The sequence below is a fragment of the Ambystoma mexicanum genome, chromosome 3p, assembly GCF_040938575.1.
Source record: "Ambystoma mexicanum isolate Mex_15411 chromosome 3p, UKY_AmexF1_1, whole genome shotgun sequence".
Taxonomy (NCBI): domain Eukaryota; kingdom Metazoa; phylum Chordata; class Amphibia; order Caudata; family Ambystomatidae; genus Ambystoma; species Ambystoma mexicanum.
The window spans coordinates 361,222,597-361,235,318 of NC_090925.1; the positions used below are offsets into that span (position 1 = coordinate 361,222,597).

General features: G+C 48.3%; 1 protein-coding gene across 1 annotated transcript in view; it reads left to right on the top strand.

Annotated features, from left to right (window-relative positions):
- Positions 1-12,722, top strand: part of ASXL1 (ASXL transcriptional regulator 1) — an 858,527-nt gene that overhangs the window by 777,616 nt on the left and 68,189 nt on the right. The window contains exon 9 of the mRNA XM_069651016.1: positions 12,061-12,661. Within this exon, the coding sequence (XP_069507117.1) occupies positions 12,061-12,661 (601 nt within the window). The remainder of the gene's footprint in view (positions 1-12,060; positions 12,662-12,722) is intronic.

Sequence of the window (12,722 nt, forward strand, 5' to 3'; positions counted from 1 at the left end):
CACATCACAAAATTACATGAGGCCCTATGGAGTAAAAGACCCCATAGCCCATTCAACACAAGGTTTAACCAAGAAAACACACTTCAACATGTCCAAGAGTGAGGGTAAAGGAGTCTCACTCTTGGCAGGAGAAAAAAAGAAACCCCAGAAATCCAGCAAAGCTGCTGGGGGACTCACTAGGTAGGGAAATTCAGCCTAAACAGAGAATTCTCCCTAACAGTCCCAATCCTTATACCTCAACCTTTCAGAAGCCAAGCGTGAAGGTTGAGGGATCTGACCTCTGAATGGAGAACCTGACCCCCCTCCCGTGAGAGCAGATCGTCTCGGTAGGGAAGACGATGTGGAGGGCAGATGGACAAATCGAGAAGGTCCGGGTACCACGTCCTCAGAGCCCACGCCGGGGCAATGAGGATCATCCGGGAACCGAACTTCCGTAACCTCCGCAGCACTTGCGGGATGACCGGGACTGGAGGAAACGCGTACAGCAGTGGGAACGACCACTCCACCACGAACGCGTCTCCTAAGGCTCCTTTTGGAGGAAATTCCCGCAAGCAAAACCTTTCGCACTTCCGGTTGACACTGGAGGCGAAGAGATCCACTTGAGGGGTCCTCCAAAGGGCGAAGATCTCCAGGAGAATCTCCTGAGCCAACTCCCACTCGTGAGAGATCGCACTCTGCCTGCTCAGAGTGACCGCCGTCACGTTTTCGTCTCCGGCCAGATGAACTGCTGAGATCGAAACTTCCTGCTGGATGGCCTAGAACTCGAGCTGCATAGCCTCCCTGCACAGAGGAAGCAACCCTGCCCCCCCCCCTTTTTGTTGAGGTAGTGCATGGCCACTGTGTTGTCCGTCAGGATCAGGACACTCTTTCCTCGCACAGTCGGCAGAAAAGCCTTCAGGGCTAGCCTGACGGCCCTCAGCTCCAACAGATTGATATGGAGTCTGGACTCCGACGGAGACCAACGACTGCTGACTGTCAGCCCGTTGGCATGAGCTCCCCATCCCGTGAGGGATGCATCCGTCAGGATCGTCACCTCCGGCCAGGGAAGCCAAAATGGAGCCCCCTTCATCAAGTTGCCTTCGACGGCCCACCACAGAAGGTCCCGGGCGACCAAGGGCGGCACCTGAACCGGGTCCGACATCCTGCCGGAGGACTGCGACCATTGCGTCTTGAGTGCCCACTGCAAAGATCTCATCCGCAGGCGAGCCTCTGGCACTAGAAGAATGCAGGATGCCATGAGGCCGAGCAACCTCAAGAACTCGAACGCTGGGAGCGTCTGGGCATGCTGAAACTTGTGCACCATCTGCTGAATGTGAAGAGCCCTCACCTGGGGAGGAAAACACTGCCCCAGGTAAGTGTCGAGCACTGCTCTGATGTACTGGAGCCGCTGTGTTGGCGTCAAATGGGACTTCTTTAAATTGAGGGAGAAGCCCAGCCTGTGAAGGGAGTGGCAGGTGATGGACAGATGATCCAGGACTTGCTCGGGAGAGCTCCCCCTGATCAACCAATCGTCCAGGTAGGGGTAGACGTGAATCCCCCCTTGCCTGAGATGGGCTGCCACCACCACCATGAGCTTGGTAAAAGCCCTCGGGGTGGTGGTCTATCCGAACGGCAGGACCCGAAACTGAAAGTGCGAGTCGCCAACCGCGAACCTCAGGTACTTCTTGTGCTTGGGATGGATCGGCACATGGAAGTAAGCATCCTTGAGGTCGAGTGACACCAACCAGTCCTGAAGCTGAAGGGCCTGGAGGACTTGAGAGAGAGAGAGTAACCATCTTGAACTTGTCCTTCCTGAGGAGTTTGTCCAAACCGCGCAAGTCCATGATGGGTCTCAATCCCCTGTCTTTTTTCGAAATCAAAAAATAAGGGGAATACCATCCCTTGTTCCTCTCTGCTACAGGCACCAGTTCTATGGCGCCTTTCTCCAGCAGGGCTTGAATTTCCTGCGCAAGGAGCGGGTCCGGACTCTGCAAAGAGAGGTTCCCCAGTGGATTGTTGCGAGGCCTGTGCCGAAAGGGAAGACAGTAGCCGTGGGTTATGATCTCCAGAACCCACACATCTGAAGTAATGGCTTGCCACTCTACAAGATGCTGCGCCAGCCTTCCCCCAACCGGCGAACCATGGGACATGGCCTCATGACTGAGTGGGAGCGGCTGCGGCGTTACCTGAGGGCAAAGAGGCAACTGCCCGAGCGGCCTTGGCACCACGGGTACCCTGTCGTCCATCTGTGGTACCCCTGCGTTGGCCGCTTTGACTGCCAGCTCCTCTCGCTTTACTGAAGGACGAGTAATAGCGAAAGGAACCACCCCTCCACTGCTGTCCCCTAGGACGAAAAGGCAGAGGTTGGCGACCTGCAGCGCCCAAAGACTTCACTGCAGCTTTTGAGGTCTGCAACCTCTCAAGGCTCTCGTCAGCCTTGCTACCAAAAAGGTGTTCAACGTCAAAGGGCATGTTGAGGAGCCAGGACTGCACATCAGGAGCAATCCCCGACTTCCGCAACCACGCAAACCTGCGTATCACGGTGCTCGCCGCCATGGACCTACTGATGCATTCAGCTAAGTCCAAACCCGACTGAACGGACTCACACATGGCATCCTTACCGTCCTGGACCATAGCAAGGAAACCATCCCGTTCGTCCCCTTCGAGAATATGTTCAGCCGCTAACGCAACACAGTACCACAGAGTGTGTGTGAAACGAGACAAGGCACAAATGGAGTTGGCCGCCTGAAGCGCCATACCACCACAAGAAAACACTTTCTTCACCCAGCCATCAAAACGTTTGTCGTCCCTATCAGGAGGGATGGTAGGGTACAACGCCTGCTTTGCCGGGGCCGTGGCCGCCTGCACCACCAAACTCTCCGGTCAAGTAGCAGGGGTCAAGTAGCAGGGGTCGCTACTGGCTGGACGGTATTTTCGCGACACGGATCTGCCCACCGCCGGGAGACTCTCAGGAGCATTCCAAGCCGCCGCCACCCTTCTCTGTAAAGCCATATGAAATGGCAGTACCGGGTCAGTTGGGGGACCAACATCAAGGATGTCCGTTAGATCAAGTACTCAGAAACCCTAGCCATAAGGCGCCGGTGCGAGGAATCTGCATGAGAGCCAGGCTCAGGCCTACAAAACTCCACCTCCGGAGAGGTGTCCAGTCCACTGGCATCATGCAGTGACTGCTTCAAATCGTCAAACTGACTATGGCCTGAGACAATTTCATCTGGAACCTGACTAGGAACCAGGCCATCAGAATCCTCATCCGCCTCTGAAATATATTCCAGGTGGCGAAAAGAAGGCACCCGCAAGTGCTTGCTCTTAACCAGAGCCTTCCTAGGGGGTTCCTAGGGGTACCTCCGACACAAAAGGCGTCGATGGCGTCGAGCGCATCGGCGCCAAGAGGGTCAACGTCGAGGAAATCGACGTCAGATGCAGCGCCGTCAGCATCGGCGGCGTCGACACAGCCCTCGGAGCCCCGAGCGTGTCCTTCGACGACCTGAGCGTCGACGGCTTCGATGACTTCCTCGGAGCCGGAGCCTCGAGAAAGCCTGTCGACGCCTCAGATGTCGATGTCTTCCTCGAAGACCTCACGGGTGCACACGGTCTCGAACGCGTCGAGGACCGGGACCTGGAACGGTTACGTCGAGAACGAGTCTCCTTGTCCGAACGGGACCTCTCCCGTGACTTGTGCCGACCACTCTTGCGAGCGGTGTCCCTCGACCTCTCACGACCGACCCCACTCGGGGGCGCGGACGGCTTAGTACCCTGCGACTCAAGAATCGCCAGCATTTTCTTCCCGAAGGAAGCCCATTCCTCCGGCGTCGCACGGCTGGTGGGGTAAGCGGCGTGCCGGGCCGAGTCCTCCGAAGAGGACCTGGAAGACGACCGGTGTCGGCGCTTCCGAGAATGCCTTGAAGAGGCTGAGGAGTGGCGAGACCGACTCCTAGAAGGAGACCCACGAGACTTCCGACGATGACGCGGATAGTCACCCCTCGAATCATCAGTCGAAAGCCCCGCAGACTTCGACTTCCGGGGCTTGGACACCCGACCTATCAACAACTTCTTCTTACGTTCGCGTAAGGCTTTGGACGTGAGCGACTGGCAGTCGATACAGTCATCCGTGTCGTGGGCCTCCCCGAGACACCAGAGGCAGGCGTCGTGCGAGTCCGTCACCGACATCTTGGACCCACACTCCCCGCGCTTCTTGAAGCCCGGACGCGGGGTCGAAGACAGTAGAAGACCTCTTCACACGAAGGATTTTCACAAAAACGAACCGGTTCGAAGAACCGAGAAGAACAGAACTCCAAAGAGTCGAGGCGTTAACCGAGATTCACGAAGCAACACGTTCGTGGAAAAAACGGAACTGAGGCTATGGGCGTCGTGCGTCCTACTTATCACATCGGAGGACGTCGGGGGAGGTCCTCGACGACGGCGCATCGATGTCATCGACGCAGGACGCAGATGCCGAAAAAAGTTTCCGAAGCAGCACAGCTGTGGTGATTACATGGCATAGATATGGAATACGTCGGAGGACCCAATCCCCTCGAATGATACCTTTGCCATTCACCTCGTGCATTCCTGTGTGTACTAATCAAAATAGATAAAATGAAAATGTTTGAATAGATTATATCCGTTACAGAGAAAAAGGAGGATAAGTAAGATTTATATTAAATCTTGTTGGCTGAGCCAGTCCTTACCCTTTCTATTTCTGTTTTAATTCCCCCTCTGGGATAAGTCTCTCATAATTGATCAATTAACCGAAGTCTTAGGGCTCAATCCCTCCTAAACACAAATTGGTATAATGTTGTCAGTTTGTGCTTGTCATTACATAGTATCCAATATTTTTGTACTGAGTCCCAATTCATTAATGTTATCATTGAGTCCATGATTAATCTTTCATGCATTCCCTACTTTGCTTAATTATCTAAAGTCACTCATAACAATCCCTCTATCATTTGTTTGTATATTTCATATTATTCCCGTAATTGAGGCTTGGTTTAGATTACCCACTTCATCATAAGGACTCTGTGTGGTACAATATGATGTTTCTCCCCACTGCTCCGGGAGAAATAAACATGCTGAGCACGCGTATTTAAACGTTTGCCTCATTCGCGACTTCATTTTCTCCCGTACTTTGAGGCTTGGTTAAATTACCCATTTAGTTATAGGGACTCTGTGTGATACGGAAAACATGGTGTTTCTCCCCACTGATCCGGGAGAAATAAGCATGCTGTTAACGCGTACTGCCAACATTAGCCTCCTTCGCGACTTTGTTTAACCCAATAACAAATTCATTGAAGCACGTCTGAGAACGTGCACGCTTGTTTAAGGTAGGCTTCCCACCCAGATTTAGGGCTTACCTGAAAACTATAGTGCTCACGCCTCACGCGTCGGGGGTCCCATCTTACCAGAAATGGACTCCTTGTTAATATGGAGTCTTTTCCTCTAGTCCCTCTTCACTCTCAATCCACGTTTTTTGGCGGCCATGTTTTGGGATACCTGCCTGTATTTCCTTATATTTCACGTTACGCATACTTCTATTTACTCCTGTTAGTTCCTATTTTGAGTCCGTGTGTTTTAAAGTTGGTTTACTGAATTGCAGTGATATTGTGTTTACAAATTTTTTATTTTGACGTTTTGGAAGATGCCCCACGTGAGATAAACTCCACATTGGGTGTGGAGGATTCTGGTTATAGTAGTCCCATTATATATTGCGTATTAAGGGGGACTTCTCATTTATAAGTTGCCTTACGTCAATACACCTCCACGTTGGGTGTAGAGGTTTCTAGTTATGGTAGTCCATTGCTACGAATAACTAACAGCCAATCCTACATCGAAGATAACACAAGAACTAACAAGCTACACAGATGCATGGCATCGCCAAGGACTAATTTCAGATGAAGAGAGAGTGCACTTACGTGTAACCAAACCAACAATTCCAACCATATATTTTCTGCCAAAGGTGCATAAGAACTATGAGACTATCCCAGAAGGGAGACCAATAGTAAGTGGTATAGGATGGGCGACGGAACCTTTGGCACAATACATTGACAATGTCATAAGACCTGAAGTAATCAAAATCAAAGCATATCTAAAAGATACTACAGCTGTTATAAAAATTGCAGAGGAACTCCAGTGGCAAGATACCTATCTGCTGGCAACTTGGGATGTGAAAGCCTTATATCCATCTATTGAATATATCAGTGGGGAGAAACACCATGTTTTCCGTATCACACAGAGTCCCTATAACTAAATGGGTAATTTAACCAAGCCTCATAAAGTGCGGGAGAAAATGAAGTCGCGAATGAGGCAAACGTTTAAATACGCGTGCTCAGCATTTTTATTTCTCCCGGAGCAGTGGGGAGAAACATCATATTGTACCACACGGAGTCCTTATGATGAAGTGGGTAATCTAAATCAAGCCTCAATTACGGGAATAATATGAAATATACAAACAAATGATAGAGGGATTGTTATGAGTGACTTTAGATAATTAAGCAAAGTAGGGAATGCATGAAAGATTAATCATGGACTCAATGATAACATTAATGAATTGGGACTCAGTACAAAAATATTGGATACTATGTAATGACAAGCACAAACTGACAACATTATACCAATTTGTGCTTAGGAGGGATTGAGCCCTAAGACTTCGGTTAATTGATCAATTATGAGAGACTTATCCCAGAGTGGGAATTAAAACCGAAATAGAAAGGGTAAAGACTGGCTCAGCCAACAAGATTTAATATAAATCTTACTTATCCTCCTTTTTCTCTGTAACGGATATAATCTATTCAAACATTTTCATTTTATCTATTTTGATTAGTACACACAGGAATGCACGAGGTGAATGGCAAAGGTATCATTCGAGGGGATTGGGTCCTCCGACGTATTCCATTTTGCTTTAACTTTTTTGGGCAATTGCTATAGAGGGTTTTGCGGCACCAATGAGTCACCATTTGTACAATGTTAAAAGGAATTGAAGAAAATGTTACTCAACAAATCACTCAAACTGTATTTGGTTTTGTTTTACTTATGTAAACAGCCCGGATTTGAAAAAGGCACGAGATACACGCCGAAACACGTGTCATCCAACAAGGGCTAAACGACAAGTCAAATAAATTAAGAAAAACTTTCAAGTGAACCGACTTTTGTGACTTCTTACTACGTGTTATAATTGGCGCAAAGAGGTGCAGGCACAAACTGTCTTTTTCTCATATTCCTCTATATATTAGAAGTCATTCCACCCCAGATTCTTTGGTAGTCACTACCACAAAGAAAAGAGCAGGGGTTCCTTTATCAACATTCGAGGCTCCCCCTGACAAAGAAGGGAAAAGGATTTATGCCCTGGGTAAGAAGGTTACCACAGCAGCAGCGTACTCCACCCGTATCGCCAATAACACTACTCAATTGGCCAGTTACGCACTTGCGCAATGGGCTTTAATACAAGATGGCCTACAAGAGTCTCCAGAACCCCTACGGACCCGCCTACTTAGCGCAGTCTCTGAAGGTAGGCAAGTTAACCAAAGTATTTTTAAGTATCTTTGGATTCTTCCGAGACAGCCAGCTGAGCCCTCACTCAGGGCATTCTCCTCAAGACACGTGTGGCTTCGAAATTCAGGGTTTAAACCTGAAACGCAAGCGTCTCTTATAAACAAACCTGTGGAGGAATCCAACTTGTTTGGAAAGACGGTCAATGAGGCCTTAGAGACCGCGAAAAAAAACCATGAAACCCTAAAGAGTTTGGACCAAATTACTCAGACCTTCCACAAGGCGAGGATTTGGAAACAGGTTTTTCCGTAATCAACGCTCCACTCACCAACAATACCCTTCAGGAAACAACTGGAACTCTCCACAGGGAACCATTACTTACAATACCCCGTGCCCCCAAAGGGGACAGCGGCGTGGTAAGGGAAGAGGTAGGAACCAGACCCCCAGAGGTTCTCCTGCCTCAGGCTCCAAATGACTTGAAGATTTGGGTCCCCTCCATACCTCTGCGGTCAGGGCCCAGCTGACATCATTCCTGAAAGCATGGAAGGGAATAACCACAAACCAGTAGGTGCTAAAAACCATAGCCCACGGGTACTGTGTAGAGTTCAACCAATCCCCAAAATACAGACCTCCACGTCAACTAAGACTAACACCAGAACATCTTTGCATACTACTTCAAAAAGTCGAGATACTGGAACAAAAAGGAGCCATATAGATTGTACCTCTATCACAGGCAAAGGAGGGTATTTATTCAGTGTACTTCCTTGTACCCAAAAAGGATCTAACCATGCGTCCTGTTCTAGATCTGCGCCCAGCGAACAAATTTGTAAAACATAAATTTCGCTTGGTCACCTTGCAGGAAGGAATTCCTCTGCTCACACAGGAGGAATTACATGGCTACTCTGGATATGAGAGATGCATACTTTCATATTTCGATGTTACCAGCGCACAAAGTACTTCCAGGTTTATGATACAAAACAAACATTATCAGTTCAAGGTACTGCCCTGCGGCATAGCATCTGCACCAAGGGTATTTACGAAGGTACTAGCAGTAGCGGCAGCACTCCTGCGCAGGCTATCCATTCCAGTTTATCCTTTCCTCGACGACTGGCTCATAACGGGGGACTCCTACGAAACATGGCTGTCAAATACCCAAAAGATGATAGATCTTTTATTCAGCCTGGGTTTCTCTATCAACGAGAAAAAACCCAGCTTAGACCCCAGTCAAGTCAAACAGTTCCTAGGGGCTCTAATTCGAACAAAGGACGGCCTTGTCTTCTCGAACGGGAGGGTTCAAAACATGTTATTTCAAATCCCTCACTATGTAGCCAGTTGAGAGGTAACAGTACGCAAGGCTACGTGTCTGCTAGGAATGATGGCGTCATGTATCTACTTAGTTCCCCACGCACGCCTCTGCCCAATGCAAGAGTGGCTAAGCAACCAGTGGTCTGGGACGATTTAGTAGTGGTCTCGCCGGCCCTAGTTCTCTCGCTGTGGTGGTGGTCGAGGAAAAACCTCTTGAAAGGGGGATCCTTCACCACCCCCGCAGGGGAAGCCACTCTAACTACGGATGCCTCGCTTACAGGGTGGGGAGCCCACCTGCTTCATCAGACAGCAAGCAGAGTTTTGTCGACGGACATAGCGTCCAACCAAATAAACCTGCTGGAACTGCTGGCAGTGTTCAAAGCACTGAAGGCGTTTGAAACGCAACTACAGGGAAAGACTATCCTAATTCTCACAGAAGCACCACGGCCATGTACTATCTGAACAAACCGGGAGGCACTCATTCTCCAGGGCTGTCTCAAATGTTCTGAGACACTTTGAAGTGAGCTCTCAAACGCAACATGTTCCTGTTATTACAACATGTTCCAGGGGAACTCAGTCTTCTGGCCGACGTACTCAGCAGAGACTTTCCGTTGCCCATGGAGCACGAATGGCAAGTACACGGAGACCAACGTTTTCGCACAATGGGGTTTTCCAGAGATCGATCTGTTCGCGACCCTGGCAAACGTCCAATGCCAAGATTACACCTCCAGCTACCCCCAGAACCGATCCAAGGGGAACCGACTCTGGATAACATGGTCAGGGAAATTTGTCTGCTTCCCCCTCCCCCCGACTCCCCTTCTCAAAAAGATTGTGCACAAAATGCACCAGGAACCAGTCATGATGATATTGGTGGCCCCCATGTCGGCCCGCCAACCCTGGTTCGCTCATCTGATGGAGATGTCCGTATCTCCTCCAGTCAAACTGCCTTGCCCGTACAACATGTCGCAAGACAAAGGGAAGACGCTTCACCCATCCCCGCAGACATTGAACTTAGCGGCCTGGCTCCTGAGGTCATAGAATTCGGACACTTGTAGCTCCCTGAAAGATGTATGGGCATCCTCAGGGAGGCAAGGAAACCCAACACTAGATATTGCTATTCTAGTAAATGGAAACGGTTTGTCATCTGGTGTAACTCGAAGAGCATCAACCCAATTGACTGCACTCCCACTCACATTGTCCTATACCTAACTCAATTACTTGGTTCGAGCCTAGTCTTCGACTCAATAAAGGCGCACCTAGCGGCACTTTCAGCATATACAACATCACAACAGAAGGTGTCGTGGTGGAGGATACCAGTGATTAAGGCTTTCATGGAAGGGGTAAAAAGAATTCACCCTTCCATTTCTAACCCGGCTCCCGGATGGGACCTAAATGTGGTGTTAACTAGACTTATGGGAGCTCCTTTCGAGCCCATGCACAAAGCAAGTCTTAAGAACCTAACCCCTGCTTTTTTAATAGAAATCCCCTCCATTAGAAGGGTAAGTGCACTGCAGGCACTCTCTATTTTAGATCCCTTTGTAACAGTTCACAAAGACGAGGTGGATTTGCGCACTCACCCTAGATTTGCACCTAAATTAATTTCCAAGTTCCATGGGAACCAGTCAATGGAGCTACTAACGTTCTTTCAAAATCCCTCAAGCCTGTGGGAAAGAACCCTGCACACACTGTATTTACGCAGAGCTGTCATGTTCTATATGGAAAAGAACTTGTCCACTAAGGAAGACTAATCAGTTTTTCATGTCTGTGGCCACAGGAAAAGGAGGAGATGCAGTCTCCAAATCCACTATTTCTAGATGGATTGTCAATTGCATTACACTCTGCTACTATCTTGCTAAGAGAGAACTGCTCTTCAAGCCTAGAGCACATTCCACTCGAGGCACTGAGGCGTCTATAGCATTCATTGCAAATGTTCCCCTTGAGAGTATTTGCAAAGCAGCAACCTGGAGTTCTGTACACACCTTTACAAAACACTATTGCTTAGACACTCATTCTAGGTCTGATTCTCAGGTGGGACAGGCAGTACTAAGACATCTTTTCACTACAGTTCCTTCTCACAATCCACCTCCAACATCCGGGTACTGCTCACTAGTCTATGCAGAGCATGTGATTCTAAGCAGATTGACAAACATCAGAAGACATGCATTACTTACTGTAAAAGCACATTTCTGATGGTTATTTCTGCTTAGATTCACATGCGCCCACCCTTCCTCCCCGCTCGGATGGAAGGAACGTAGACATCTTACTACTTTCTCTTTTCTGTACTCACGATAGTCATAAGACTCCCTCTTGGCAGAAAAAAATACAATCGGTGGGACCTCGAAGAGGGATCTTGGGTACACTACACGTCACGTAGGGATAGTGTTACAGACACGCCCATGTCGACGCCCCCTTTCGATTCTCGAAAGACAAGATGCAATACTCCGCGGTTAGCACTGGATATCGGACTATGCACAGTATGTGAATCTAAGCAGATGCAACCATCAGAAATGTTTTTACGGTAAGTAATGCATGTCATTTTTTTTGGTACACTTTGGTGTATTTTCTGTGGATATCCATGCAGAATATTATGGGAATGGTGACTAACATTTTACCAGCGCCTGACTTCTCTGGTCGCCGGATTTGTTATAGCCCGGTGGCACCGGGCAGTCGGGCGCCAGTAAAATTATTTGGAATATTTGTACCTTTTGCATCTGCCTGCTTCCTCTTCCTGATGGTCTTCCTGATGGTTCAGACTGACTGCTCTGTCAAGTTACTTGCCTTTAAGGGGGGTTTGGTTTTCTTTTTGGTTGGATCCTTTTTCCCCCCTTGAGGGTGCTAGTAGTTTTACAAAATCTGCCTTATCAAGTTCTCTTTATAATCTTTCACAGGACGGGCGAGAACAGATATGTAACAGAAGTTATGTCAGACATATGACTCACCCTTGTCCCCTATCCACTGATTTCATTTATGGCCATAAAGTATCCCAGTTATGCCTGCAGCAGAAATATGAATTTAAAGGAGTGTTCTCATGGACATATAAGAATGATGCCTTTGGGTAGCCAGACATACTGTGCTTCATTTATAAACTCTTAAAGCAATTAGATACTTGATTCAATGCTGGTCCTAGATCAAATGTGTAATCCATATCACTGAACAGGGGTATACTTGGTATGCTTTTAGTTATTACTGTGAACCATGTTTAACTTTTTTCTTTGTCTGAAAGGATTGACAGTTCAAGACCGCTTAATTATAACCTGTTACCTGCTTGATTTTCAGGCTGGGGTTGAGACGAGAGGAGTCGCCACAAGCATCTGCTTTTGAGACAATTGAAAAAAGGCTTGAGCATCATGCCCCGTCGGAAGCAGTGCGGGCATCTAGAAGGTTGCAAGAGCTGCACTGCAAGAACTTTTTGCCAGAGCAAAAAAGCACGACAGACAGTGTTTGTAAAGGGACAAGTGAAGCAAATTCTGATACAGTTAAAGAAACGGAAGCTCTCATTTCTGACGCATCCATGGTCAGTCAGAGGAAAGTAGAGATTGGCCCAAAGGAAGTGAAAGGCTTGTGTCGACTACCTGCATCAGCAAGTGTTCAGTGTGAAGTGTTATCTCCATGCACAGCAAGAATTTCCAGTGTTGTGAAAATGTTGCCCTCCTCGAATGTATCGAATGAAAGGATTCCATACCTGCCTCAAGATGGCTTAAACCAAGAATCAAAGGACCAGAAGAGGAAAACCGTTGAGGCGGCCATGGCCTCCAACTCCTTTCCCGAAAAGAAGCCCCGTCTTGAAGATCGCCAGTCCTTTCGTAACACAATTGAGTGTGTTCACACAGAAAAGCCCCAGCCTACTAAAGAGGAACCCAAAGTCCCACCTATCCGGGTACGTAAACCTTACAGGGAAAACATTTTTTTTAATAGTTTTATGTCCAATATAAAAATTC